General features: G+C 42.7%; 4 protein-coding genes across 16 annotated transcripts in view; 2 read left to right on the top strand and 2 right to left on the bottom strand.

Annotated features, from left to right (window-relative positions):
* Window positions 1-306: 306 nt before the first annotated feature.
* On the top strand, window positions 307-4,833 carry lin (protein lines homolog). The gene is made up of 2 exons (XM_011639032.3): window positions 307-1,285; window positions 1,902-4,833. Exon 2 carries the CDS (start codon window positions 1,976-1,978, stop codon window positions 3,776-3,778), a length of 1,803 nt encoding a protein of 600 aa, XP_011637334.2. The 5' UTR covers window positions 307-1,285; window positions 1,902-1,975; the 3' UTR covers window positions 3,779-4,833.
* A 2,027-nt stretch (window positions 4,834-6,860) lies between these two features.
* Rnf11 (Ring finger protein 11) lies at window positions 6,861-9,060 on the bottom strand. Of its 2 annotated transcripts, none has more exons than XM_089085446.1 (3): window positions 8,691-9,060; window positions 7,838-8,589; window positions 6,861-7,368 (listed from the first exon to the last, which is right to left on the bottom strand). In XM_089085446.1, the coding sequence occupies exons 2-3, from the start codon at window positions 7,976-7,978 to the stop codon at window positions 6,985-6,987; spliced, it is 525 nt and encodes a 174-aa protein (XP_088941572.1). In that variant the 5' UTR covers window positions 7,979-8,589; window positions 8,691-9,060; the 3' UTR covers window positions 6,861-6,984. The 2 variants fall into 2 exon arrangements, with proteins under 2 accessions (XP_088941572.1, XP_088941574.1); XM_089085448.1 differs by having other exon boundaries at window positions 7,847-8,589; window positions 8,691-9,057.
* Window positions 9,061-10,268: 1,208 nt separating this feature from the next.
* Window positions 10,269-14,629, top strand: GCS2beta (glucosidase 2 subunit beta). Of its 2 annotated transcripts, none has more exons than XM_089085258.1 (2): window positions 10,269-11,399; window positions 11,464-14,629. In XM_089085258.1, the coding sequence occupies exons 1-2, from the start codon at window positions 10,466-10,468 to the stop codon at window positions 12,141-12,143; spliced, it is 1,614 nt and encodes a 537-aa protein (XP_088941384.1). In that variant the 5' UTR covers window positions 10,269-10,465; the 3' UTR covers window positions 12,144-14,629. The 2 variants fall into 2 exon arrangements, with proteins under 2 accessions (XP_088941384.1, XP_011637323.2); XM_011639021.3 differs by having other exon boundaries at window positions 10,274-11,399; window positions 11,479-14,629.
* Window positions 13,346-27,101, bottom strand: part of LOC105427346 (uncharacterized) — a 61,481-nt gene continuing 47,725 nt past the window's right edge. For 8 of the 11 annotated variants that reach the window (XM_089085255.1, XM_011639026.3, XM_011639024.2 and 5 more), the window contains 3 exons: window positions 17,541-17,601; window positions 15,740-17,163; window positions 13,346-15,423 (listed from right to left, as the gene is read on the bottom strand). In XM_089085255.1, the coding sequence (XP_088941381.1) occupies window positions 14,986-15,423; window positions 15,740-17,163; window positions 17,541-17,601 (1,923 nt within the window). In that variant the 3' untranslated portion in view covers window positions 13,346-14,985. Of the gene's footprint in view, window positions 15,424-15,524; window positions 15,623-15,739; window positions 17,164-17,540; window positions 17,602-18,968; window positions 19,104-19,219; window positions 19,418-19,914; window positions 20,421-27,101 lie in introns of those variants that run through there. The other 3 variants (XM_025218330.2, XM_011639028.3, XM_089085257.1) reach the window with 3 other exon arrangements.

Raw genomic sequence — 27,101 nt, forward strand, 5'->3', positions numbered from 1 at the left:
ATAATGGATTAAATTAATTGATCCTAAAGCCAACATCAGCCTACGCTTCTATTAACATAGATGAATTCTATTCTTTTTTAATTTCAAGAATTAGGTCAAAATAGAGGTGTAAATTAAATCGAGATCAAAGTTAATCTACGCTGATAGAAATAGATGTGAGAATTAAAAATTAGAATTTAATTAAGCAGAGGCGAATTAAAAGACTAAAATCGTGTCGAGTACCGATCTTCGGTTTACGATTCAAATCACCCGCTACAGCATTCGAGCGACACGGCCGGGCGAGGGCGCCGCGATCGACGCTGAGTTGCCGATTATCGCGCGCTTATTTATCGCATGGCATTTCGTTCCGGGCGACTTTTATTCGCGATAAACGACGTATTTCGCGCCCGCGGAACATCACGCACGACGGCGTGCGCGTCCGCGCGCGATTGGCCGCGCGGAAGCACCGCGTACCGCCCCCTCAGTACGTTATGGAATGCGCGACGGACAGCTACCGTGTTACGCGGCTCCGCACGATGCCCGGCCGTAGAGGCACGCCAACGGACCGGAATACGTGCGTGCGACGCGGCCGCGGGCACGACGTCTCGCCGCCTGACACAGGGCACGATACGCGCCACTGCCGACGCTCGTCCAGGATCGCCCGAGCATCGCCGTTCGCCGAACGCACGTGTCTCCGCGTGATTTTTCGTCGCCGCCGTCGCCGTCGGTAGCACCTCGTATACGTGGCAACAGAGCGAGTGTGGCCGCTGCCGTGCGAGCGCTGTGCGCTCTATGTGTGTGTGTGTGTGTCACTTCCTAGTCGGGAGAGAAGTCCCGTCGGGGCGGTACCGAGTCGGTTACGACGGTAACCGCGTGCCCCGCGTGCAACGTTCGCCGCACGAGAACGTCACCGTGCCCGTCGACGTGACGGTACGGAGACTGAGACGGGAACGAGGACGGAACGCCAAGGGACGCGCGACGCCGCGGTTCCCCCGCACGTATCGGATTCTCTCGTCGGAATCCTGAGCACGACGACGACGATTACGAGATCGGCATTGCCGATCTGCGCCAGTGAGATTCTCGTATTCGCTGCAGGTGCGAGTTGAGAATCAGCCCCCCTCCGTCCTCAACGAGCGTCAACGCCGATCTCGAGCTCGCGTGATTCGCAGCATCGTCGATCGCATCGCGGTCCAGGGGATGCGTGCATGAGCGCGGATACCCCGGCTGCGCTTGCGACACCATCCTGGAACCAGGAAGCAGTCCTCTTCGTCCCTCGACGAAGATAACGCGGTGGAAATTTAATGCTGTAAGTTCGCCTGTTGCTTACTGGCTTCTGGTGTTACACACCAGTCATCGTCTACCGTGCCTCTGCCGCGTTGCTGCGTATCCAAGGACATTTGGCACTCGCATGAAAATATATATCCATGATAATGTAAATAGGAAAAGAAAAAAAAAAATCATAGAAAAAGTAATCAAAGTATGCGATCGCGTGGTAATGATTCGGAGGCTGAAAGTCATGATGTAAGTTGGCATAACCTGATCGTGCAATGGAAAGCAATGGAAAACAAGCCAAGGAAAAACAAGTCTTGATATTTCTTGGTGTAACTAACTAAACTAAATATCTGAGTCATTTATTATGAAACTAAATGGAGAACATTTAGAAGAGAAAAAAAATATGAATCATTTCATGTCCAAAATGTAGCTTATACCATTGTGAGTCTCCCACCAATTAGAATCACAGATGATGAGTGGATTGTCTTATATTATTTATTTTAAACCTGTTCTTTTTAGCCAAATTTTCACTGTTTATTCAAATGGCGAGCAAAAGCAAAGATGAGCCATGCAAAAGATTTAGCTAAAAAGAATAGATTTTCAGAATATTCAGTTTTATGCAAACATTTACATGTCTTCTTTCACAACAGGTATTCTCAATGGGCCTGCTTGTCTGCTGACTGCGTTGAACTGATACAGGCATCCACATGAGAGAATTAACTTGATGAGAATTCGTGGTGCTCCTGCGCCCAGTTGCTGTTGTCCTCCTGTTGACGTAATGGAGGAGCCAGTTAAGAAGAAGCAGCGCATTGAGATTAGCGCGAGTGCCAAGAACGGGCTTGCCGATATTGAAGAGTTGCAGAAGAATTTGCTCGCGCGGTGTTTATGCCATATGCCAGAGAGCAGCCTGCGCAAACCCTTTACTAACTTCACAGTGGAAGAGGCTAATGGAAGCGTCCGTTACGCTGTTCTCTCTGACTGGGATACAGATCAGATCTTAGAATATTTGACCGCGCTGCAATTGTTATTCGATCTAGCCATCCGGCAGAACGCGAAAAACGTCATGTGCAAACGAGTGGTGGATGTGTGCGACGCGATAGCGCGGAATGAACATGGCATCGTTGATCAGATCATCGACCTGTCTTGTACAACCAATAAATTTATATCGTATACAGCAAGCCGCGTGCTTGCGTCGTTCTTCATCGTCACTAGGGATAACGTCGAGGTCGCATGGCTGGAAAGGCTCACGCAATCCCTAGTGAATACGCACTCGCCCAGTCAGATGCTGTTCACCCTGGACGTAGTGAAACGAGTGGTCGAACACAAGGACTGTAGTATACACCCATTGGAGGAGGTGGACGCGTCCACGCCACCACCTGGCTGCAACACATTTGTTATTACCGATTTTGACAGCACAGCGATCAAAGCGATGTGCGTGAAAGCGCTCGAATCCAAGTGGACGATTCTCGTCTCCAAGTTCAACGACATCCTCGCGGCGTACACGCCGCAACACGCGTCCGTCGTCATCACATTCCTGCATCTATGGGAAACCGTTATCTCGGTCAAAGCCAATCTTTCCGTCATCGATACCAAGCCCTTCTATTCGCAACTGAACAATCTCGTACTATTACTGAATGCTAACGTTCCGGGCGTGATCTGGCGACATCTCCTTGGACTTTTTAATGAGGTTCTATGTTATGGTAGTACATTGGCGTTACAGGACGTATTACCGGACGAGCCGTGTTCCCTAGCGCACCTGATCGTGCGTGCCGTCAAGGACTGGCGTCTGCTCGACGCGTTACCATACCGTCACGGTTCCGGCAGGTTCGGCGGTGGCACCGGCGAGGGTGATCGTCCTTTGCTACAGAAAATGGTACTGCTGGTACTAAAGAGCGTCGCCGTAACGGTGCGGGAGACGCGCAGCGACTCCAGCGATTCCTCTCTCGGCTCTGAGGCCGAGGATCTCGATGAGGACATGGCGGTGATCGAAAGAAGTATCCGGGAGGTTTTGCGCCAGCTGGATCAATGTGTAAAAGCGCTAATGCCGTTCCATCCGGAGATGCCGCTGTCGCAATGGGTCGTACAGATGTTTCATGACCAGGATGACTTCCTGATCGAGGGTATGGTCTGTTGTCTAGACGTCGCCGTAGGTCTATTCTATCGCGGACCGCCTCAAAATGATCTGGGTCAGATGCTCAGCCCTACATTGACCTTCGTGCAATTCATCCACGCCGTGTCACATGATCCGGACGTTCTACTAGATCTATTGGTCAGCAATGAGACCTGTTTCCTATTGTATCTTCTGCGATTCCTCAAATACATCAGGCGCAATTGGATCGAGTTTGTCAGGTGTTGCGGCCGTGAATTGGACGATACTATGACGGTACTGATAAGACTACGACTGGCCATCGATCGATTAGTGTCTAAGAATCTATTCCCGTATAATATTAACCCGGTTCATCGTCTGCTCGAGAAATGCGAGTCTTTCTACGAGGGTAACGTGGAGAACGCTAACAGCTTCGTGTAAGATAAACGGGACGTTCGGAGAGATTCGAATCGTCGCTAGGTCATTCGAGCGTGTACAAATCGTATAAGTGGAAATATTTTCCGAGCTTAGATAGATTTTGCCATCTGTAAAATATCACGCATAATGTACAGATCGCCGCATATCGTTCCGTGAGTGCATAGCGGCCGAACTGACTCGCCACTCCCGCCTTTGGAGAGCTGCTTTGAGCAGCTTGGGAAGACGAGCGCGTTTCTTATTTATTAGTCTTTAGCGAAATTTTGTCAATTTTATAGTTGAAATTGATGGACGTGTCCGTCCATTCACGAATCAGCAAAGTTTTGAGAATAATGCAATCGTGATTGAATTAGAGTAGTAAAAAGAAGGAAAAGAAAGAAATTCGGCAAAATTCGGTGAAATTCACATCTCAAAACGAAACTGCATTCATGTGGTGCTATTGAATTACGTCTCTGCCAAAGCACCATTATAAGAACATACATTATATTGATGTATACCACTAGTGTAGTATTTATATGTATACTTCGATCTATATGTACAATTTCCAGTCATCCTGTAAATGTAACTTTATTGTATTTTGATAAAACACTCGAGGAATCTGTACATATCTCATAAGCATCAGAACCAATTTTGTAACATTTTACTGGACGAAGTTTTATGTCTTTTCAACAATCCAGAAGGAAATTTCAAGGGAGAAATCTTTTCTTAGTCTTATATAAATTATAATGCAGCAAATAGGAAAGACGTAATACGTAGAAAATTATATTGTCGTCAAATCAGGTATCAATGTGAAATAGGCATCTCGCAATCTCTGGTTTGTTGTAATTTGGTTAAGAAGTCAAATGACAATATAGAAATATAAATGAAAAACTTCGCGATATTTAATCTAAAATTCCAAATGATGAAAAAAACACGGTGCATTCACAATTGTCTCGAGATTTCTGATGGTCGTAACTGTAAATAGTGACATTAACAACGCTATAAGCGCACATATTCAAACATAAGATTTCCCTCTGTAAGTAATGTAATACACTAAAATTTTCACGTTTTTACTTTTATAATTGTGGTGTCGTTTAATTCAATCTCCCCCTGATTGAGCGGCCTTACTCTTAAATCTTAAGATCGATTCTGAATTCTACAATGTAGAGATTATGGAATTCTTTCGGTGAGAAGATTAGATTCGAATATTAGAAGAGATCTCTTTTTTTTTTTCCAATCAAATATTTATTATCATCTTTCTTAACGCAAGTCAAATACAATTGCCATTATCGAGACTTACGATTATAATGTAGCCCGGCAGATTGTCAGTGATGCCCCACGATTAATCGCGCAAATAATGTGTTCGGTACATTGATTAGAGCGACGTAACGCGCTTATCTCATCGGGACAAACCGTCCGGATATATCTTTCTTTTTTTCTCTTCTTTTTATACCTTAGAAAGATCCATATAGAATTAAGTTTGTAACGCTAGCCTTCTTGGCTTATCTTTCTTTTTTTTTTTTTTTTTTTTATAAAATTACGCTACTCTCTATTTAGAATTTGCAAATATAGCTCTAATTATTTAAATGTTCGATCGGAGCACGATCGAAGAATTTTGTGTCGAAATAGACTTCTGGAAACACAAAATTTTCTTTTTCTTACTAAATATTTATATTTGCGTATTAAATCATTATTTATATACCTCTGTACTTCGTCAATAAATCACTATTTCACAGCATCATTTTTCCATTTAAAAACTTAGCGGTACCGTATTGTTAAGTTTTTTCCCTCTTTTTACATAAATTAAATGTTCAATTTCATTTTCTTTCTTCGAATTGAAATGTTTGCTCCATGTCGATAAAATTATTTTATCGCATCTCATACACTGACGTACGAAACTACGCGAAACTGTACATGTCTCTGCAGAGTTTTACTTAGCAAAACAATAAATGTCCACTGTTTTATTGTAACCGCAGCAAAAGTTAGTTCAACAAGCTCCACTAAATTAATAGAATCTAAGTTACGTAGCCTATTATTAGCGTAGTGTTCAACATGTGTGGATCATTTACCGCGCGTTTTATCTCTTTCCCGTTGTTTTTTTTTTGTTTTATTCGTTGCTATATATGTTCCCGCACTATCGGTAAGAAACTGCTAATCGTCGGTAGCATACAATGAAGCATTCTTTCTCTGTACACTGTTTATCTAAATGAAAAACGTTCAATGTCTGTTGCGATAGAAGGTTCATACAGTTTACGTAACATGCGAGATATCGGGGAATTTAAAATGTTGCGAATATCGCTCGAGACAATTTTTCTTTCGTCACGAAAATATAAAAGACTGTCAATCTCTTGACGATTTTAGACGAGAAAAAAAACCCATTGAGTTTGTAGTGTCTGTACACACGCAGTCAGCATTCAAAACCAAGTCCAATTCTTAAAGAGAGAAAGATTATCGACTAATTTGTTTTATCCGAGAATAGAATAGTCAAGAATTAATGATTATGCAAGAACAAAGAAGGAAGTGCAATTTGCTCCGGCTCGTCAAACATCCACGCGAAAACGTTGCATGAAAAGACGCGTTACGCAAAGCCGCACGAGAAATACAAAGGCTATAATAATTTTCGTACGTGTCGCACTTCTTATCTCGTTACTAAGCATATATGTATATACTTATTGTTTCAACTATACCTATCTATCGGTGCGAGGCTTACTCAACGCTTTATTGCACTCTTACATCGAGCGGCCTCCTCACTTTACCTTCTCTAATAAGAAATCAATGTACAAGCGATTAAAACTCATTACGGAATAGAACTTAGGGATGTGATGTTTACTAGAATTTAATTGAAATCAAGTCACCTCGTTCTCCTCATAGGAAACGATCTAAAACAATACTTGGATGAAACAGGAAAAGGGAGTGTTCTTTTCTGTGTATGTGTGTGACAGAGATTATCATATTAAACAGCACGCCCGCGCATGTATATATCGTGTATAACGACGAAAATACATTCGGACCATTAACACGCGATCTCTACTACCCAGAAGCTTTTATACGCTCTATAGCAAAAGTAGCGACTTTCTCTCTTTCTTTCTTTCTTTTTCTCACTCACTCACTCACTCACTCACTCACTCGCTCTCTCTCTCTCTCTCTCTCTCTGTTTAATTGCGCCTCACGTTTAGCCTGGTAATTTATTTCCGATTTGCCGTCCGGCAAAAAAAACTCTCGTCATTCTGATATTAAGTAGTCGGATGATATGAACTAATTAATGCCGCGTCCACCGGCTCCATGCATGACGGACAAGTCAACGAGCGTAGCAACCAGTCGTCGATGCAGACCGCGTGATAGGTATGCATGCAGGGCAGATAGCGCACTTCTTCGCCTGCTAGCAGCTCCATCATACATATCACACACTCGCCCTTCTTAGCACCATCATACTCGCGCATCGGCAAATGCTGTATCAGTCCTATACGCTTCGCAATTCTCATTTGTTGCTCCTCATCGCTCAGACCGGCCGAGCCGCTAGTCTGTACCAAATTGACACCGATTCCACGGCCGATGTTCAAGTTGGTGGACTGCAAGTGACGTTCCCTCGTAGCGATCGACGGATAATAAGCCGCTTGCTGTAGAACAATAAAAATCAATTAGTATTCGATCATCTATTTTTCATATTGTTTGTTCTCTGCAAAAAGTACCGGAATCATCAATCATATATCAATATCAGAATCTTGTATATTTCATTAAATGCCAAAGCTACAATAAAAATTGAATTTTTCTAAAATTAATCATTCAATCATTTATCTCTTTTCTCCACATCAAAAGCATTATAAAAAAACTTTGAAAAAAATGTCACGTTTTTAGTATATAGAATAAAATTGATGCGATAATCCAATGACTAAGCGTAATATGGAAAATATAAACTTTTAAATAGCATTTAAAATTTTCTTTGAATTGAAAACCAAAATTTATATACATATTTCAAAGAACAAGGAACAATGGATAATGGAAAGAGATAACAAGTGGATTAAAGGAGCTTAGAAATGACTCAGACAATAAGACAACAATGATGATAAAGCAACAACAGCGATGTACGTGAATTACGTTGTAGGGGATCGGCGGTCCAAGGCCCTCCTGCGATGATCCACTTGTGGACACGTTGGGATCAGGATTGTTACTCAGCAGAGTGGTATTGTCCTGTTGGTTACCAGCGGCGCGCTTCAAGCAGTTGCCCATGGTTCTTTTTTCTCTCTCTCTCTCTCTCTCTCTCTCTCTCTTACTGATGGCGAGCTGTCAGCTTAGCAGGTCGCTCTCGCGTGGCATTCGCGCGTCTCCCCCTGATCGCAATCCTACTTCTACGCGCGAGCAACTGCAGGATTTCGTACGGACGCGGTGACAGTGGCGACAGCGACGTATAACGCACGTTCGCTCCTTGCCATTTCACCTGGACCACTGGACTACGTCGCGGCGCGTCATCCGTCGTCGATCCCCTCCGTCGCGAGAACAGTAGCCACGGAGCAGCACAATGCTCGGTCAACGCTATCGAGATAAAACGAGTTATCGCAGTAGTCGTCCAAGTGCAGCCATCACATATCCCTCACTGATCACCACAGTAGCAACAGCAGCAGCAGCAGCCGAATCACTACCAGCTGAGCGTCACCATAATGCGCGGCGCACGGCAGGTGACTCGTCCGCGCAGAATGGCAGAGCGGAAGTTGGTCGATTTCGACGTATTATCCGACGATTTCCTCGATTTTATCTCGACTTTGTGGAACAAATGATTACTCTCTTCGTCCCTCGCCACTCCCTCTCTGTCTACCTCTCGATTTTTCTGTCGACGCCGATGCCTGAAATGAGAAAACGTTTGCGAGAGGAGGAAGAGACTCATGTTAAATCGCCGCGCCGAGCAGATTTTTTTAATGACACGCGCGACGACGAGTGATCTCACCTGGAGCTCCTTAAATCACGCTGGATCGCGCATCGCAGCTCCGTGAGAAGGCACTTTCGAGCTCGTCCGATGTTCTCGGAACGGACAGTAGCGAAATCACGACGCGTCCCGACGGCCCGATGCGGCGCGGCGCGACGTCTCGCTGCGGATTCTATGGCGACAATTCTTCGCGCCTCCGAAAGAAGGAAAAAAAGGACGAGTCGTCCTCGATTTCTCAGAACAAGAAAGCGAGACGAAACAAGCGTTTCCGTCCGAGCAACAAGCACGGAAATATCCTCGCGTTCCCGATTTTAATTTCTAACCGAGTATCTTTCTACTCTTCTTCCCCTTCCTGCACGTCGCTGCACCTCCGGCTGCTCGTACTGCACCCGCCAAGTGGAATGAAATTGTGCGCATTGATTCCCATCCAATCGCGTTCACTCGAAAGCGGGTCGGCCAATCACAGCGCGAACACGTGGTTTTGACTTTGCAGCTTACTTCGTTTCGCTTTACCTCCTACGAGATATGCACTCCCGATACTTCTCTGGCTTTCCGCTTCCTCGAATTCTTGTTTTCTGAGAGGCAAGCAGCGGAATAATTAATTGATCGATTCTATTACATATATTTAATAAATATTTTAAAATTTATGTTAATTACCTTAAATAATTAATAAATATACTTTTTATTAACATAAGATATATAAATAATTAAATAATAAATTAATATTATCTATTAATATAAAGAATACTATACATTAAATACATACACATATATATATATATATATATATATATATATATATCTAAATGTAAAAAAATATTTGTATCAATAGATAATTATATCGATTAGATAAAATTGTCTTGAGTATACATCTCTTCATTTTTATAGACACTTATCCTTTAGCAAAAGTGCTTAATAAATTTTCTTTCAGAAATCGCGATAGTGATTAATTTTGAACGCTTCAAAACGCGAATTTATCGTTTATAGAAATTAGATGCAAGAGACACACGAGAAAAATTACATTTTAAAATTCGCGCCAATACAAAATTCAATCACTTCCTTCAAATCGTGCTCTTCTAATACCGTGAACAGCCCCTGTTCGTCTGACTCGCAGCTAACTTCCTTACGCATCTCCGAAAAGCGCGGAATTCGAATAAGGCTTTAGCATATGCACTTCCTCGCAAGATATGCTTTCCTAGTACATTTCACGGATTTTTCGGGATTGTTGCTGCCAGGACCGAGATTCTGTAACTCGCTTACCGACAACTGTCGGTGTCGTTAACTAACGACAGCCAATGGCAAGGACGATCTTGGAAAAAAGCACGACTGTCATTGGCTGTCGTTAGTTAACGACACCGACAGTTGGTCGGTAAGCGATTCTTGAGCGACGATTTTCTTTTTCAGAATATATTCTACATATAAGTAATAATTTCATAGAAAAATCGGAGGAAAGAGCGTTAAATTGCACATTTATTAGATATAGTTGAAGAAGAAAGTCTAGAAATTATTAAGAGTTTTAAATTTCTATTTTATAAATCTCTGTAAAGGTACAGTCGAATGACGTATGTACGTAACATCGTCGAGCGAACCTGTCGCCGGGCAGACGGTAGCGCCAGCCGTGTTATCAGCGCGCAGTCGAGCCTTCGGCGAAGCGTGGCGCCGTGTGGTGTCGTGTCGCGTTCGTACTCGAACCTCAAAGCGGACCAGAGCCCGCGTCCCGACCGTGAATCCCGACGTGCGAGGACCGACGTGATCTACGAGTTATCCTTTTTCCGCCCCCCCCCGCGAGTCAAAGGATGGGCGGTCACCGGGCGTTCCTGGCGCTCGCGGCGTCGGCGAGTTTGCTCCTGGCCACGTACGCACCGGGCCACGTAGCCGGCTCGAGGGTGCTACAGATACGCGGTATTCCAGTGGCGAAGTCACCGCTGTACCCGCCGGATCGTGACTTCGAGTGCCTGGACGGCAGCCGATTGATACCGTTCACGCGGGTCAACGATGATTACTGTGACTGTGGGGACGGCAGCGACGAGCCCGGAACGGCGGCGTGCGGCAACGGCTTCTTCTACTGCGAGAACACCGGTCACCAGCCGGTCTATATCCCGTCGTCCTGGGTGAACGACGGCGTGTGCGATTGCTGCGACACGAGCGACGAGTACGCGTCCAAGGTGAAATGCGTCAACAACTGCAACGAACTAGGCCGGGAAGCCCGGCTGGAACAGCAGAAGGCGGAGCAGTTGGCGCGAGAGGGTAACAAGCTGCGCTTAGAACTAGTGACCAGAGGAAAAACCATCAAGACGGAGCACCAGTCGCGTCTAGCCAAACTAAGAACAGACTACACTGAGGCAGAGCTGATCAAGAGGGAAAAGGAGATGCTGAAGAAGCAAGCGGAGGAACTGGAAAGTGTGGCGTTGGAGAAGTATAAACCTACTGAAACTGAACAACCGTCAACCACCGAGGAGGGTGTCGAAGAAGGTGGTGAGGAAGCAATCGAGGAGGAAGATTCCAAAGTTTCCGAAGCGGAAGATTATTTCAAGATGTTGGATTCGGATTCCAGCGGTACAGTAACAATAATAGAGCTACAAACCAGAGCTACATTTGACAAGGACAGGAATGGTGTCGTATCGGAAGAGGAAGCGTTGTATTTCTTGGGCAATAAAAAAGAAGTCACTTTGCAAGAGTTTGTAGATATCGCATGGGCAAACATAAAGCCCTTCTTCATGTTGGAGCAAGGTAAATAATGTTACAACTAACTTTTATCTTATCTCTTTTCTGCAGTCCATAAACTGTGACGTAGAACTTGCAATTGCAGGTATATTCAAGGGAGCAGCGGATAAGGACGAGATCGACGAGCAGCAACCTACTGAGGATTTGGATCACGAGAATGTAGATGACAGAGAAATTCATGAAGGGGAGGAAGAGGATGTCCCTGAGGAGGAACACGAGAAGGAACCATCAGAGCCAGAAGTTCAGTACGACGAGGAGACACAAGCGCTCATCGACGAGGCTAACAGTGCTCGCGAACGTTTCCAAGAGGCCGAGAAGGCCATCAACGAACTGCAGTCGGAGATTAGAGGGTTGGAGGAGAAGCTGGACCGTGATTATGGGCCTGAAGAGGTGTTTGCTTCGCTCGACGGCGAGTGCTTCGAGTATACGGACTTGGAGTATGTTTACAAGCTGTGCTTGTATTCTCAGGCAACTCAGAGATCCAAGTCTGGTGGCAGCAGCGTCAATCTAGGTCACTGGAACGACTGGGTCGGGCCGACCGGCGCCAAGTACACAAAGATGAAGTACGACCGAGGCCTCACTTGCTGGAACGGTCCGGCACGTTCCACGATCGTCACTCTGTCGTGTGGTACAGAGAATAAGCTTGTGTCGGTGTCGGAGCCAAGTCGCTGCGAGTACGCCATGGAATTCTCCACACCGGCGCTCTGCAATCCCAGCGCAGCAGAAACTGATAGACATGACGAACTGTAAAACTCATTGATTCATTAGTAAAATGAAAACGCGATCGGTCGCACGTACAATGTGGATGTCAAGCACTTACACTCTTTCGGTGGACTGCGAGATGAGAGTTGCAAGGATCGATGAGAAATAACGTTAAGATAAAAAAAAAATCCATGCAAATATTTTCAACGCAATTGCGATTAGCAACATAGCTAATAATTTTTTTTTATTCTAATGGATATCTGTTATCGCGGGTTGGGATGCACTATTTCTTTTTTCTTTTTGTTTCCTAGCGATCATTACGTAATTAGCGTAAAGCTCTTAGGTAATGAAGTTTTATAGAAGTTTCGAAGTGCTATCGTGTGTTGTATCTTTCAGTATCGAAGTTGTCTGTGAGTAAAACAAGAATATCATTGCGAATATAAAATACGTTGTCAACGGAGCCTAGTCATGTATTAAATTGATCAAAAAATTTGATCGCATTTTCCCTACCTCGCTTTTACGAAATGTGGGTCGTTGAAAATCGATGTGCTTTGTCAGCATAATTCGCGCATAATTGATCCACATGTTACTAAAGAAAAGTGAAAAAGATTTCTTGATCAATTTAATACAATATACATTTAATTGATAACACTTCAATAATTTTAAAGAGAATGACAAATGACAGGTAAAGATATTCAAGTATTCAGGCTGATAAAAAATGTGCCACTGTATACACGAGTTACAACGATTACGATCGCGATCAATAATTCGTCCTTGCATTCTTAATATTCGATGTTTCGCTAGTGATAGTCCGCAAAATAATTATCTTGAATTTTATCTCATTTTATGAAACCGTAAAGAGATCGTTGTTACGCGCGAATTCATTGCCAACGTGTTGAAACTCGCTGTTACATTCCTCTTTTTGTACACGAAGCATTTCTACGATGTGGTCTAAGAATAAAATCAGAAACGTAATAACGGCTGATGTTAAATATCCGACATATAACTTTTTGTATCACTTCTAATACATACCTCGTTATCGCATAAGGAAAAAAAAAGTTCACATCGTTTCCGGGATCGATTAGCCACACGTACATACTGACTAGGTCCTAATGTTCAGCATTATACATTTAAGTCGGAAATTTTGTAATTTTTTAAGGGCGCGCCACACACGAAAGTCGGCGTGATACTGTGGAATATGCATATAATAAAGAGAGAGAGAGAGAGAGAAAGGGATTCTGTTGTCGAACTGTAATTTGCGATGGCAGCTTTATTTACATCAATGGAAAGAAAAGTCTGTTCAGTGTAAATGCGCGCGTGTATGTATGCTGTGTGTAGAATTTCTCTTGTTATTCTGTATAATATTACATAATATTACAGTGAGACGTGGTGGTTAAAATCCAGTTTTCCTATTTATTCTAAGAGACGATCTTTGCATCTTTCGGGATCCGGAACGTACGTCCATCATTTGAATAACTGAGGAAGGGGCTGACGATATGTTTTCGCGTTGTCCTACAATCGTATTTCGTATTGTTCCTTGATTTCAGTTCGGTAAGGCACTTGAAAGGCTACTAAAAAGTCACTTCTCCCTCGCGAAAGTCGAGTATAAGACGATATGCTTCATACAGCCTTTTCTACGCCTCAGCAAGAAAAATGTAATAATCACATGCTATTGCCGATAATTTCACAATTATATATATTATCTTCTTTATAATAATATTTCGTAGACATTTAATTAAATCGAGACCAAGTATTATTAATATCACTTTGTGATACATTTCATCGAGGGGTTATGAGTCAGTTTTGCGTAATTTGAATTACACATTCCATCTAGATAATCTGTATGGGAGATTAATACATTCTTGTTTGTATAAAATAAATGAAGTTTTCGAGAGCGAAAATATACAATTGCACGTACGTAACATTTCTTAGATCGTCGTACAGCTTACGCATTTCATGTCTCTTCTACATTTATCAACGTTAATACTATAATGTGATACATATTTATATATTTTTTTTCTTCATAATCATTAAAGTGATAACGTACAACATATTCTTTTCATATTTACACGATATGAGATAATACACGGTATTTATAAATGCATCACGCCGAGAGGATCACATCTTTGCTAAACTACTGTACAATTATCTGCGAGTGAACTAAGACTCCCTACGAGAATGTACGCGTATTCGCAAATATATTTCCGTGACGATGAACATCATGCGCGATCAGATATAATCTCAATTGTTTTTTTATACAATTTTTAATTGTGTAAAAAGCGAGTTTAAAAATTATCGTCGCAAATAAATCTTTTTCTTTAATAAATGCGATGCGACGACGAAACAAGGCCTACTATATGGTCAGAGTTTTTCTCGATTTTTGAAGATACCGCGATTATTAATTATGATTATATTTTGATTAATTGATATACAAATATGCGAGCAAATTATTTAGAAATCTAAATACCAAACGTTTATGATATCTCTTAGAGATTTTTATTTTCTCTCTAAATATATATATATATATATATATATATATATATTTAAAAGAATATTTTTCCCGCGATTTACTATTTTTATCCGTACAATTACTCGTTGAATGAATTTTTTATTATTTCAAGTCCACAGCTCTGCAGATGATCAAAAGAGGTCCTCTATGAAAAATAGTTAGTCTGCAATCTAATTCTTTTATTTTACTCGTTCATGATCGTCCAATATCGAGAACACTACTCTAGAACATATGTATTTATCAAGCATTAAGCGAGATCGTTTATCTCTTTTCACGGTTCTCGTATCTTCTCTCTCCCTACATTAAACTTCAGTCACTATCAAAGCAACCTGTTAAGAGAATCGCAAGAGAACGATTCTAAATCGTTCTGTCGCTGCGCGTTCATTTCCCAAGTTTCTCGAACATGATAAGTTTCTCTTTGAAACTCTTGGTGTCGGTCGACACCTCCGATATGTTTCCATTGAGCATGTTCTGCAGATCCTCATCATTCTTATTGCTCACTAGCAAATTGTCAAAAAGCATCTTCGTGTCCTCTTGCTTGGCTACCGGCGACGTCGGCTGCGACGTGCTCATTTGCTGCTTCTTCTTCGGATAGATGACAGAGCCGCGTTGATTATTTCCATTGTCGGCCATTCTGGTCATTATTGTGATGGCAAATAATTGTTGGATACCTAAATTATCCTTAGATACCGGTTCCGAAGATTGGCGCCAATAGTATTTATTATCGGCGGAGATGAGCGACTTGGAATCTTCCGTGTCGTCTCCCATCGATGTTTGATCAGAGTCAGTCGCTGGTATGTTTCTGCTGGACCAAGAGTCCTGAAAGATTATTAGAGATTAGAGATGCTCATCGTCGAGAAAATTTAGAAAGATACTTGCTGGTAAATGAAATATTAAATAACTATTTAACTTACATATAATTCTTTTTGATATATCAAATTTTTTTATTATCTTGAAGTCTGAGAAATAAACTAACTCCAATCAATCATCATCTTCATTTATATAACTGGCATAATTTCTTAAATGATAAGAAAGAATAGAAAAAAATTACCTTAATTTATATTATATTTTTCATATATTATTAATTTATATTGTTTTCTATTATCTCTATATTATGTTATCTCTAAAGCCTTACATTTTTCTCGCGCCTATCTATCACACTGTCCGTGATCTCCTCCTCCTTCCTGTCCTGCTCCAAATCTTTCTCCAGACTATCCAGCGTCTCGGTGCTCTCTGATGACTTATTCCTCCTCTCCGAATCCAAGGTGTCTGTGCTACCCAATTCTGAACTTTCAGAGGATTTCTGCAGCCTCGATGGTTTCCTGGTAGGAATCGGTCGCTTCTCTCCCTCGTGATCATCTCCAGAAACTACATCTACTACGCTGGTGCTCGGTACTCTTTTAGGCGTTCTTCTAACTCTCCTGTTCTCCAGCCTGTCCTCCACGTCTAAATTATCCGAACTCTCCGAAGACATTCTCTTGCTCGAGCGTCTGACGCCCGTCTTCGGCGTGTCGTCCTCCAGTATCAATTCCGCCTCGACGTCATCCGCCTTCGTCTCGCTCGTGTCAATTTTCTCGAAGCTCTCAGACGATTTGGAGATACTCTTCGATAGTCTCCTGCCGCGTGATAGATTGATGTCGGACACGCTGCTTCTCTTCTGCAATTCTTGACCGACTTCCTCGATGTACCCGCTCTGCTCGAGCATGTCAAAGCTCTCCGACGACTTGGACATCATCTTTGAACTTTTACGTGCCCGGAAGTCGAAGCTGCTTCGTCGTCGCTCCATCGAATCGTCGCTGGCGAGCGGTTCAATCGCTTCTAGACTGTCCGACGACTTGGAAACGCGATCGGTAGACTTCGAGATCGGATTCAACAGTTGTCTCCTGACCGAGGCCACCGGTTTCGCGGTCTCTTCGTACTCCACTAACTTGTCAAAGCTCTCTTCGGTGGATTTGGAGAACCAACAGCCGGGAGATGAGTCCAGACTGTCCGGCGATTTGGACAATCGATTCGATGAAGATCTCCTGCGCGGTAGCTTCGCTTCCAGCTCCTCGAACATGTCGGAACCCTTGGATATCCGATTGGACGGCCTTCTGGCGACCGACATCCATCGGACTTCCGGCTGTTGCTGCTCCTCGGTAGCGGCGGTCATCTCGGCGCTGCTTCGCGACGCGGTCGTAGCATCCAGGCTGTCTGGCGACAACGACGTAGCGCTCGGTTTTCGCGGTAGTCTCGACTCTAACTCCTCGAAGATGTCGGAGTTGCGAGACAATCGGCTGGATGACTTCCTGGTCACGCTGATTGTTCTGGGCGGTTCGGTCGGCGACGACGCGTTACTAGTTGGCTGAGGCTGCTGCTGCTGCTGCTGTTGCTCTTGCTGCTCCAGACTGTCCAGGGTATCCTCGACGATGGTCGGTGGTATCGATGGCGAACTGGGCATGGCACCGTTGGACGGTGTCGTCGTTGGCGTCGTGCGACGCGGCGGACGTCGATTCTTTGGACGCACGGAGATCCGGTGATGCGCCGCCGTGTGATTCAGGCTCGCGCTTTCTAACTCCGCTGTGAAAGAAAATTATATTTATCAATCATTGTGCGAAATATATCGTAATATAATATAAGTGTAATGCAGAATAAAATATGTATGTATATAGTCTGCATCGTTAATGTGATAATAACATATTGATAGTCAATGTATTGATTGTGCAAAATGAAAAAAGCAATTATTGTAAATTATTTGGTATTATTTAAAATGATAATTAAACGTAACCAAATTGAGAAATTTTTCCATACTGTTTCCTTTTTGTCATTTTAATTTAATTTTCGTATAAAAGTTTGGATTGTAATTAAATAGTTGAATAGAAAGTGTGATAAATCATATTTAATTTAAGTAATTTAGTAAAGCAATGAAATTGGAAGTAATATTCTGTGAGACTTACGTAAATCTTCTTTGGCTACCGGAACAGTTCGATCGAGCGTGTCCTTTGTTGGTCTCGTAATCTAAATAAAATAAAAAAAATCAATTTTTATTATTTGATGAAACTTGACTACTCAAGCTTGTGTGTATCACGCTATGCCAACGAATCTTACTTTGCAATTTTCCGCTCTATTTGTCGAGAGTTCGTAAGGACTCTTTTCAGCGACTCAAAATAATTACAGATCCTTACAGCAATCAAAAATAATATATGAATTTTTCATAGCTAACTAGATTTGAGCTAACATATCGATTAATTAAAATAATCAACAATATAATAAAGTAATATTTCTAAAATCTCTGCTAAAAGAAAAACGTAAAGACCATTTCCCTGTGTCATTAATAAAAAGCACTCGAAGAAGCGCGCTTGCAAAAAAAAAAAAAAAAAAAAAAAAAAAACTATCGGTAGGTTTCAGATAAACATAGATCTCCGAGAGATCGTGGAAGCTCTCAAGCGTGAGCCCGATTATTTTCGATCTGCCGATTAACCCAGCTCGCAGGCGGAGAGAGACCCCGTGCGATATAACGTGATTCTTGGCGCCGTTACCGGCAATAATTTTCAACAAACGAACCAGGCAAGAGCTGGCACGTCGCCTGGTCGTTCGGTCTCTAACGGTATTGACCACCGTGCGAGAGCCGAGAGTCGCCGAGTGCCGCGGCGCGGCCACTTAACCGCGATCGGCTTCGGAAACCGGTCGCAGGTGCGTCGCCGGTGCTGCTTACCGACGAAGTCATTTCCCGAAAGAGAAAGAGAGCGCAGGGAAGAGGGCAGGAAAGAGGAGGACGGCGAGAGAGGAGAAAGGAGACATCGGGGGACGAGCCTCGGATCGTTCGTCTTCTTAACCGATGCGTAATTGCGCCGGTGATCGCACGGTTCACGCGATCCTTCGCGATCATCACGTGGGTGTGATCAGCACGAGAGACGATAATAAGGCACGAATGGCCGGCGAATGAACGTGATCGACTCGTTAAAGTCATTTGTACGACGTGGGCACGACGTGATATTCCAGAATATTTATGACATTGCTAAATCCGTCATCAGAAAGAGAGAGAGAGAGAGAGAGAGAGAGAGAGAGAGAGAGAGAGAGAGAGAGAGAGAGAGCGTGTAAATCAACTGTAATATTTTTAATAATTTCAATACATTAATTATTACATATATATATAATGTAAATATTTCCTCTTCCATTCGTTTAATTATTGAATTTAATAAAAATCTTACTTCTCGATTTGACGATACTTCGAGAAGAATCTTGTAAGCTTAATCCCATAAAAGATATAAATTTATTATTCGATAGACTAAACGTAAGACATTCGATTAATTTTTCCTTGCATATTTAACGTGTTTAGAGGCAACGTTAAAGGGGGTAGTAGTCGCTATTGGTCGATCGATTACCTCGACCGTGTCCTCGACGCGAGGCTGTTCCCTCGCAGCTCGATGGATCCTGACGCCCGTATCTGATTGCCTCGATCTGAGACGATCCTCGGTCTTGTACAATGGTTTGATCGACACCGTCGATGCGTCCGCGTCCTTAAGAATCGTACACAGAACGATTATCCATTATTAAACGCCTAATAGTTACGTCGGTGTGTTAAAACGCGTGTAATCGTTCGTTAAAAATCCCTATTTATTTATCGATCGATTACCTCGATCGCTCCCAGATCGATTCGAGCAACGTGCTCTCTCTTGATCGCCCGTTGACCTTTCGGTGGGATCCACGTTTGTACCGGCTGTACCGTCGTCTTCACTCGATTCTTATCCTTGTTAGGAGACGTATCCTTCTTAAAAGACGTATCCTTGACGAAGCATCCGATCGTCACTACCGGCTGGCACTCAAATTTGCCCTTGAGTTTCCACACAATTTATATTAGGCATCGAGTTTTTGTGCGCTCGATCAAACTTCTCGATTCTACGATCGCACGAAGATTTGATTAATGGGATTCCGCTGCGTTTAAAATATCGGAATATCCGCTATCGAAATTTAGAATGTGCCTCGTTTTGCAATGTCGACTTGCTCGATTAATTTGTGATGTAATATTATGTAATAAAAATTGTGTATCTAAAGTAACGCTTCAAGTAGAATTCGACTAACATATATATTTTTATATAACGTAAGATAAGAACATAGATATAAATACAGAATGCAGATATACTAATCTATTATCAATTTAAGTTCTTCATCGCAGATAAAAAAAGGAACTAACTCTTCCTTTTTCTCTCTTTCCGCGAATATTAAATTACGATTACCAATAAAGGGCCGATTTATCTCTCAACCGCGACGCAGCGAGCACCCGGTAAACAAATCCTATCGCACGATCGCGATCGATATCATCGGTTTTACCTCATTCGCGTGTTCCACCCGCGATTCTCTCTTCACCGGCGTGGCGGGCGCCTCTTTCTTTCTTTCCTGGCACGCGGTGATCGTTTCCCTCTTCTGCGTGGACAATCTTTGTCGCGTCTCCGCCTTCGATCTTGACCGCTCGATCTCGATTTTGCGGCTCGCGGCGATCTTGTTGATCGGACTCGGTATCTCGAACTCGGTACTCCGGTCCTTGCAACCGTAGACCCCGATTGTGATCTTGGGTGCTTGCGGCTCGACTATCCCGTCCGGGAAGCTCTTGCATCGCGCGTTGCTCCCCTGCCTCGTCTTGTCGATCAGCCGTCGCCTCTCCACCGGGTTCAGATTCAGCTGCTCGATTATCGCCCGTATGTTCGACGATATGCTGGACTCGCGATGTGACACGACCATCATGACGGTGTGGTGTTGGTAAGACGCGTAACTGGATCCTCTTCACGTAGTCTCTGCACGCGGCAAATTCGCACTGCGATTCATACGCAGCTTCCGGCTAAGGAAAACACGCGTGTCGCAACGGTTTCTTAATCAGCGTAAATCTACGCTGAAGTCAACTGTCAACTGAATATTCTCTCGTGTCGTCACGATGCTTTTCCAATTTCCTAAATTTACAATAAGCACGTACTTCCTCTTTTTCACAGTAATAATTTTTAATGTAATATTAATTTTTTATATTTCATATTAATTTTTAGTAATTTTTCATGATAAAAATTCTCTACACGGGATTTAAGTCGCGAAGTTAATTCAATTTTCGAGTGTCATTTATATTTTAAATATTGTCAACTTATAAAAACTCTACAGTTTTATATCTTTCATCATCATTCTGTCTCGATTAGTTACCCAATCGCGCAGCGATTAAATTCTTTACGCGCGTTAAAGAAGAACGATGTTCAATTAACTTTTCAATTATCACAAGAATAAACGCATTTTACGAGTTCGCGATTTTCCGATTAGAATTTCGCTCGATAGGATTTCCTACGCGATTTCGTCCCGATGATTTAATTCGACCGATTCCTCATTCACGCGTCAGTAACACTTTCTAGATGAACGTGAGGTCACGCCGTTACGCTTCCCAATTCCCACAGGATTCATACCGAAGTAGTCGCATCTCCTATGGCTTCATTCGTCATCTCGATTAACTTTCCGCACGGACGCGTAAGAATCCAATTTTCTACGCGCGTCTTCGAAGGAATGCACAAACAAACGTCACACACCGCCGGCTTCTCCCGATCGCCACAAATCCTACGGCGGCAGAGATTTATTCGTCATATCTCGATTAGGCTTTCCATTCGCGCGGCCCGATGAGATTTTCTAGCCGAGCTCGCCGCACGCGGATCGGACTCGAGACTCCAACCGGGCGAACAATTAAGGCCGCTTCTGAGGCATCGTGTTAACAACGACGACGAGCTACCGACCGGGCTACCTGGTTTTCGCAATTAGCGCGCACCCTTTCACAGAGCTTCGCGCCTGGCAAAGCCGGCCAGGTAGCGCACCTCGTCCTCGTTTCCCCGACCTATAAGGATCCACGCGATTCCGATCGCTTCCCACGCGATCGTCTCTCTCGCGCTATCGTTGTCTTCTATCTCCGCGATCGTAATCCAAATAATCGTACGTCGATCTCGCCAAGAATATCGCGCACCTCGCGTCGCGCTGACCTCGAAAATTCTATAAATAACTCTTCCTCTCTCGTTCCTTTTTTTTTTTACTCTGTCGACTCCGTGAAACGTTTAAGTGTCGCTAATTAACTTCAAAACGCGCTTTCCACTCCGCGTAATCGATCAAACACTCGATCGGTCACGATCTTCAAATAAATTACGCTTCTTTCCTTCCTTCTTTTTCTCTTCGTTTTTTTTTTGTTTATATCTTAGGAGTGAATTTTACTTGGTGCGTGGCGTTTTCGATTTTGCAACGAGAAAGCGAGCATCGTGGGAAAAACTCGAATTTCGATTTCTTCATTCCTCGCCGGTCGAGAAGTTCGTAGCAGGAGAGAGAGAGACAGCGCGCCGTTTCGGATCGAGGGATCGACCCACGTAAATCGCCCACGTTATTTGCGCAACACCACCGTGATGCCTCTCTCGCAATCGCTAAACACTGTGCCGTGCACATTCACATTTGTTATAACATCGAGCTACGTGACACAATGGGGAATCAAAATATCGCCTCGACCTCGATGTAACGTCGGTTTCGCTACGAGCGTTCGTCCTGTTCTTGAAATCGCTCTTATTAATTAAAATTTGCCTCTATGGCGCTATTAATCTCGTCTGCGAATTCAAAGTCGAACACAGTCGTTTTGTTTCATTATACAGAGTATTCCGTAAGTCGAGGTCGATCACTCGGATGAACGGGAATCCAAAAATGCGAAAAAAAGTTGGTATAAACACAAATGCGTTATTTTCGAATTATTATTATTTTTAAATTGAATTGCTTTGCTTTCGAATTTTTTTGCCAAAATTGAAAGAAAAGATGCATCACGTGGAGATACAGCCTGCTTAGCATCTCTTGGCAATTGTGCAGTCTGAATAGTGCTAAAGCTCCGCACCTTTTATTTGACTTTAATTATGTTATAAAATTCATAATTATCTCTTATCATTATCTCTTCTTTCAATTTTGACAAAAAAAAAATTCAAAAGCAAAACAACTTCAAATTTCAACATGAAAAATTTCATCATAAAAATGGCGAAAACAACGCATTTTTCGGATCTATGTTTGTACCAACTTTCCCAATCAATCTCCCAAGTGATTGATATTCATTTTTGAAATACCGTGTATAAGTTGACCACGCTTCGCTTTGTATTCTTATTAGTAATAAAACATAAGATTCCGAAATGCAAAATTTACGACATGAAAATAAGCGTAGCTTGTGAAATGTGAAATTTTGATGTACGAAAGAATCCGATTTAGTCCGGATTATTTTATGGATCGACGATGACGCTAACTTGACGGAACCATCTGATATCTCGGATCGTAATTATAAGATACGCGATGAATACATCCCCCCCCCCTCCACACACACACACACACACACACACGCGCGCGCGCGCGCGCGCGCGCGAAAGAATCACGTGTATGCTTGATGCATGGCTCGATCACTATCACGATTACGATATCCCGCAAACTTGGTCGTACCTATCCGTCAATAAAATCGTTTACCCGCCGGTTTACGCTCTAAGCGGAGGTACACGTAAGCAACGCGCCAGCACGTGTCATAACTAACGGATATTGCGGAATACAATAATTTTTTACGCAGCCGAGAGAAAGTAGAGTCGATAACTCCAAGGAAACGGACTAAACAAGGCAGAACCTTTTACGTGTCGCAATCGATAATTATGGCAATTGCATAATTCTAGCATTTGTTAATCCTTTGGGCACAAAAGTTCCCAGCGAGGAACATCGTTTTCAATTTTGCGTTAATTTTGTTGTCGACGAATGGAAACATTTCGTTTTATTGCTGGCAGTCTAAAACGAGGCCACATATTGATTTTTAAGATTATCGCCACGTGTTACTGTTTTAGATTAGTATAATTTTACATATTTCTCGTATCATGGACGATATATTCTCGGCGTTTCACATAAAAAAATATCTGATGCTGAAATAATTTTGTTTCGTTAAAAAATGTGTTATTTCTAAATAAATATTGTTTCAAGGGAAAGATCTTACTTTTCGAGTTAACAATCGAAAAATAAAAATATTTCAAGAAAATACACTCATTTTTCAAAAAGCTCTTTTCTTAAGAAATTTATTTAAACATTGTTTAACTCGCGAAAAAGTATGTAAAATTGGCCTAGAAATGAATTTTTAAATTCGAAGGCGGTTATAAAATCGAAAACAAAGAGGTTTCTTCACGCTCCGACAACTTTGTAATTTTTCTCTCGTTCATCGCCTTGATTGCAACCTCTAATTACGTCGGGCTCTCGGTTTCTCCGTGCGATCGTATTCTTTGTAATTTGCGGACGCAGCAGCGCTTTGCGAGCGCACTTGACGGATGCGAGCCGCGCCTCGGAATAAAATACATTATTAATCGTTTCGCAAAAATGTATTAGTTGTAGAAACGTGATAAAATATATTAACATCTGAGAAAGAGAGATATATTCTCTCGCCATTTGCCTGTGCACATCGTTAGAAATAATTGCGCGCCACGCGAGCCGGGAATCGCGAGAGATCCCTCATTGCGATTGTGATGTTGAATTCCTTTTTTTTTTTTTTAACAACGACCGCGTGAAAGTCGCGCCGCGGAGCGCGAGATATCATTCAGATATTATTTATTTAGACAGGTAATAAAGCGTCGGAACGGCATCGAGGAACTGCTACCAGCCGCACCTGCTGCCTTCGTTATTTATCGCCGCGCTTCCGCGGGACGAAAACTCGCGTGGCACAATCGCGCGCGGAGATACGCATCTTCGGCCTCGCGATTTCTTCGGCGCGATTTTATTTTCTCGCTCGTCCGTCCGTTTTGTTTTTTATCTCTCTTCTCTCGCGGTATTTTTTGCGCGTTCGCGCGAAACGACGGCGCGCTAAAACGCGCGATTTTGCGTCACAAGAGAGGAGGATGTTGGAAATCTGGCACGCCACGCGCGAAAGCCGCGCTCGCATTTCCGCGGCATTGTAAAAGCCCAGCTGAATCGGGGAGAGACCGGGGGTAGGCCGGGAGGAGAGAGAGACAGTAAAATAGAAGCGGGGATACCGAGCTATGCGGGTCAATTGCGCTCGAAAGGTCGCGAAACGAACGCGCGTTAGATATGGACAGAAAACCTGGATTTTAAAATGGAACCTCCGCGAGAGAGGAATCTCAGTACCGCACGTATGAAATGTTATGTTAAAAAAGCGCGAATGAAAGTTGCAATCTTTATTATCATAATTTCTCCTCCATTATCTCGATGTAATTACCGCAAGTACGATTATACCACGGTTATTTATTATCAGTCATATGTTGGGTTAAAAAAAAATTCATGTTTGAATTCATGTTAAAAAAAAAAAAAAAAAAATTGGATGTGTGGACGGATATAAATCTCTTCGTTTATAAATTATACATTATCGAATAAAAAATTATTAAGATACACGTTCAATTAAACCGAGGTTCGCTTTGTCGGAGATCGTGGGCGGTCGTGGGGGTTTTACTAATGCAAGGCGTCCGGAAATATAATAATTACATCTATGTGCACAACAAAACGGTGATTACATCCTTGCGCCACACGCGAGTATTTTCTTTTCCTCTTTCCACGTTACAACCGCGGTCACGCTTCTAGCACGTCCCGGGAACCCGTTTCTCGAAAGAAAGAGAACTTGCTCGTAAGTGACACGCGGAATACGGTTTAAGGTCCACCTAGTTCTCACGACGTATTTTGCCATCGTCGCGCCGCGAGCGGAATTAATGCGACATTAATAAACCCTCTTATCTACTTTTTACAAAATGTTATGTTCCTCTTTTCCTTCGATTTGTCGATTAACGTTGGAGAGCGTATCGAAGTAAGTAAATCTTCTTATTTTTACAATAAACCGGGGCAATTGCTTTAAGTGAACAGAAATCAGTTCGTTATATTCGATACATGTAATAAAATTATTTTAATTATTATAATTACACTATTTAAGCATTACTAGAAAAATAAAATTATATTTCAGGAATGTTTGCGAGTGGCTTCTGTCAATTTTATAAATTTCTTTTAAAATTTTATGTTGCATTTAATAAAACGATAATACTCTTAATTAAGGTCTAGGATTCTTCAATATTTAAAGATTAAAAAATAAATAAAGCTAAAATAAATGATTAAAAAATTAAAACCGTCATATATATTTTTCTAGACAGATAAAACACGCATCATATTAAATTCAAATGATATCACAGTTGTACATTCAGATACTCAAGAAATATCCTATCTTGCGTTATTTGAAAATGTACAACTGTACTTTAATTAAAAATTATTCTGCAATATAAAATACTTTTATCTCTAGACGATACAATCTCGAAAGTGCAAATTTAAGTGCAATCTGGAATATCAATTGGAAGAAAACAATAAACCAACTCTCCAGAGATATATTATCAACATTGCGTCACGTCAAGTCAAGATAAACAAATATCCTACATTTGCAGATACGAATTTCCTTTCTTAATTTTTCAGAGAATCTTGTAGAAATGTATTATACAATTAAAATCCATAAAATGTTACATGATATTTTACTAAGTGAGAGATCGCGAATTGCATTTTCGAGTTAGCGCGACCGGGGTCCCGAGTTCCTAATTTACTATGCGGCCCGGCCGATTTATTAGCCTTTCCGGTGCATAAACAACGGGCCATTTCACGCGAGATGCATCCGCAGGAAGAAGGTGACTCTCGCAGATCGCGCGGCCGCGATAGCGACACGAAACATCAACCGCGGAATGATTTACATCCCAGTCATCAGAATTTCCCGCCACCTCTGCGACGGGGCGCGCGCGGAAAACCGAGGAAGAAAAGCGATCTCGGCCGTTCGCTTCATTGTACGGCCGATCGCAATTTGAGCCTGAGAGAAAAAGAGAGAATATGGAAAGTGAATTCGAGAGATTCAGCTTTCCGATACTTTTCATCATCGGCGAGAAATCGAAGGCGGGACGCGCATCCGTGATTTGGAGAAATTAAACGCGGAGAGAAGAAGAAACCGAGAGATCACCGGAGAGGACCGTTGAGGGGACGTTTGGTCGTGGGAAAGTTATCCGAGTTATATTGTATTACGCGGCTCGCAGAAGAAAATCGCCGTCTCGGGTTTCGAGAACTGTCGCCGAACGTTCGTATGTTCATTGCGCATTGATGTCTCATTCACGTCCCATTCACGGAGATATGCGCGCGCGCGCGCGCGCGCGCGCGTGCATTTCATTACGATTGACAGACACATCTCTCACATGTCTTCAAGAATATTGAAATACATTATCGATCATTCTAGAGAATTCTGAAAGACGAATGAAATCCGATTTTTTCAAATGTAACCGACGTCGCGTAATGAAAAGATATCGATAAAGTTGATCCGAGGAGAAAGTGAGAGGATTCGCTTGGTTAAATAAAAAAAAAAAAATGCCACGGAACAGGGGTTTCGGAGGAAGCGCCGCATTGTTACATTTGCACCTGCATCTCGCCCTTGAGGCGGAATACGTATGCATGTATGTATAAAGAAAGTAAATGGTAGATCGCCGGAGCGAGATACCGGC

Source organism: Pogonomyrmex barbatus, unplaced genomic scaffold, assembly GCF_055798465.1.
Source record: "Pogonomyrmex barbatus isolate J1 unplaced genomic scaffold, ASM5579846v1 scaffold1, whole genome shotgun sequence".
Classification (NCBI taxonomy): domain Eukaryota; kingdom Metazoa; phylum Arthropoda; class Insecta; order Hymenoptera; family Formicidae; genus Pogonomyrmex; species Pogonomyrmex barbatus.

Coding starts and splice junctions, on each gene's coding strand:
- GCS2beta (XM_089085258.1), top strand. CDS start 10,466: ATGGGCGGTCACCGGGCGTTCCTGGCGCTCGCGGCGTCGGCGAGTTTG. Junction 11,400..11,463: donor CTTCTTCATGTTGGAGCAAG/GTAAATAATGTT, acceptor ACTGTGACGTAG/AACTTGCAATTGCAGGTATA.
- Rnf11 (XM_089085446.1), bottom strand. CDS start 7,978: ATGGGCAACTGCTTGAAGCGCGCCGCTGGTAACCAACAGGACAATACC. Junction 7,369..7,837: donor TCCCCTACAACGTAATTCAC/GTACATCGCTGT, acceptor ATTGTTCTACAG/CAAGCGGCTTATTATCCGTC.
- lin (XM_011639032.3), top strand. CDS start 1,976: ATGAGAATTCGTGGTGCTCCTGCGCCCAGTTGCTGTTGTCCTCCTGTT.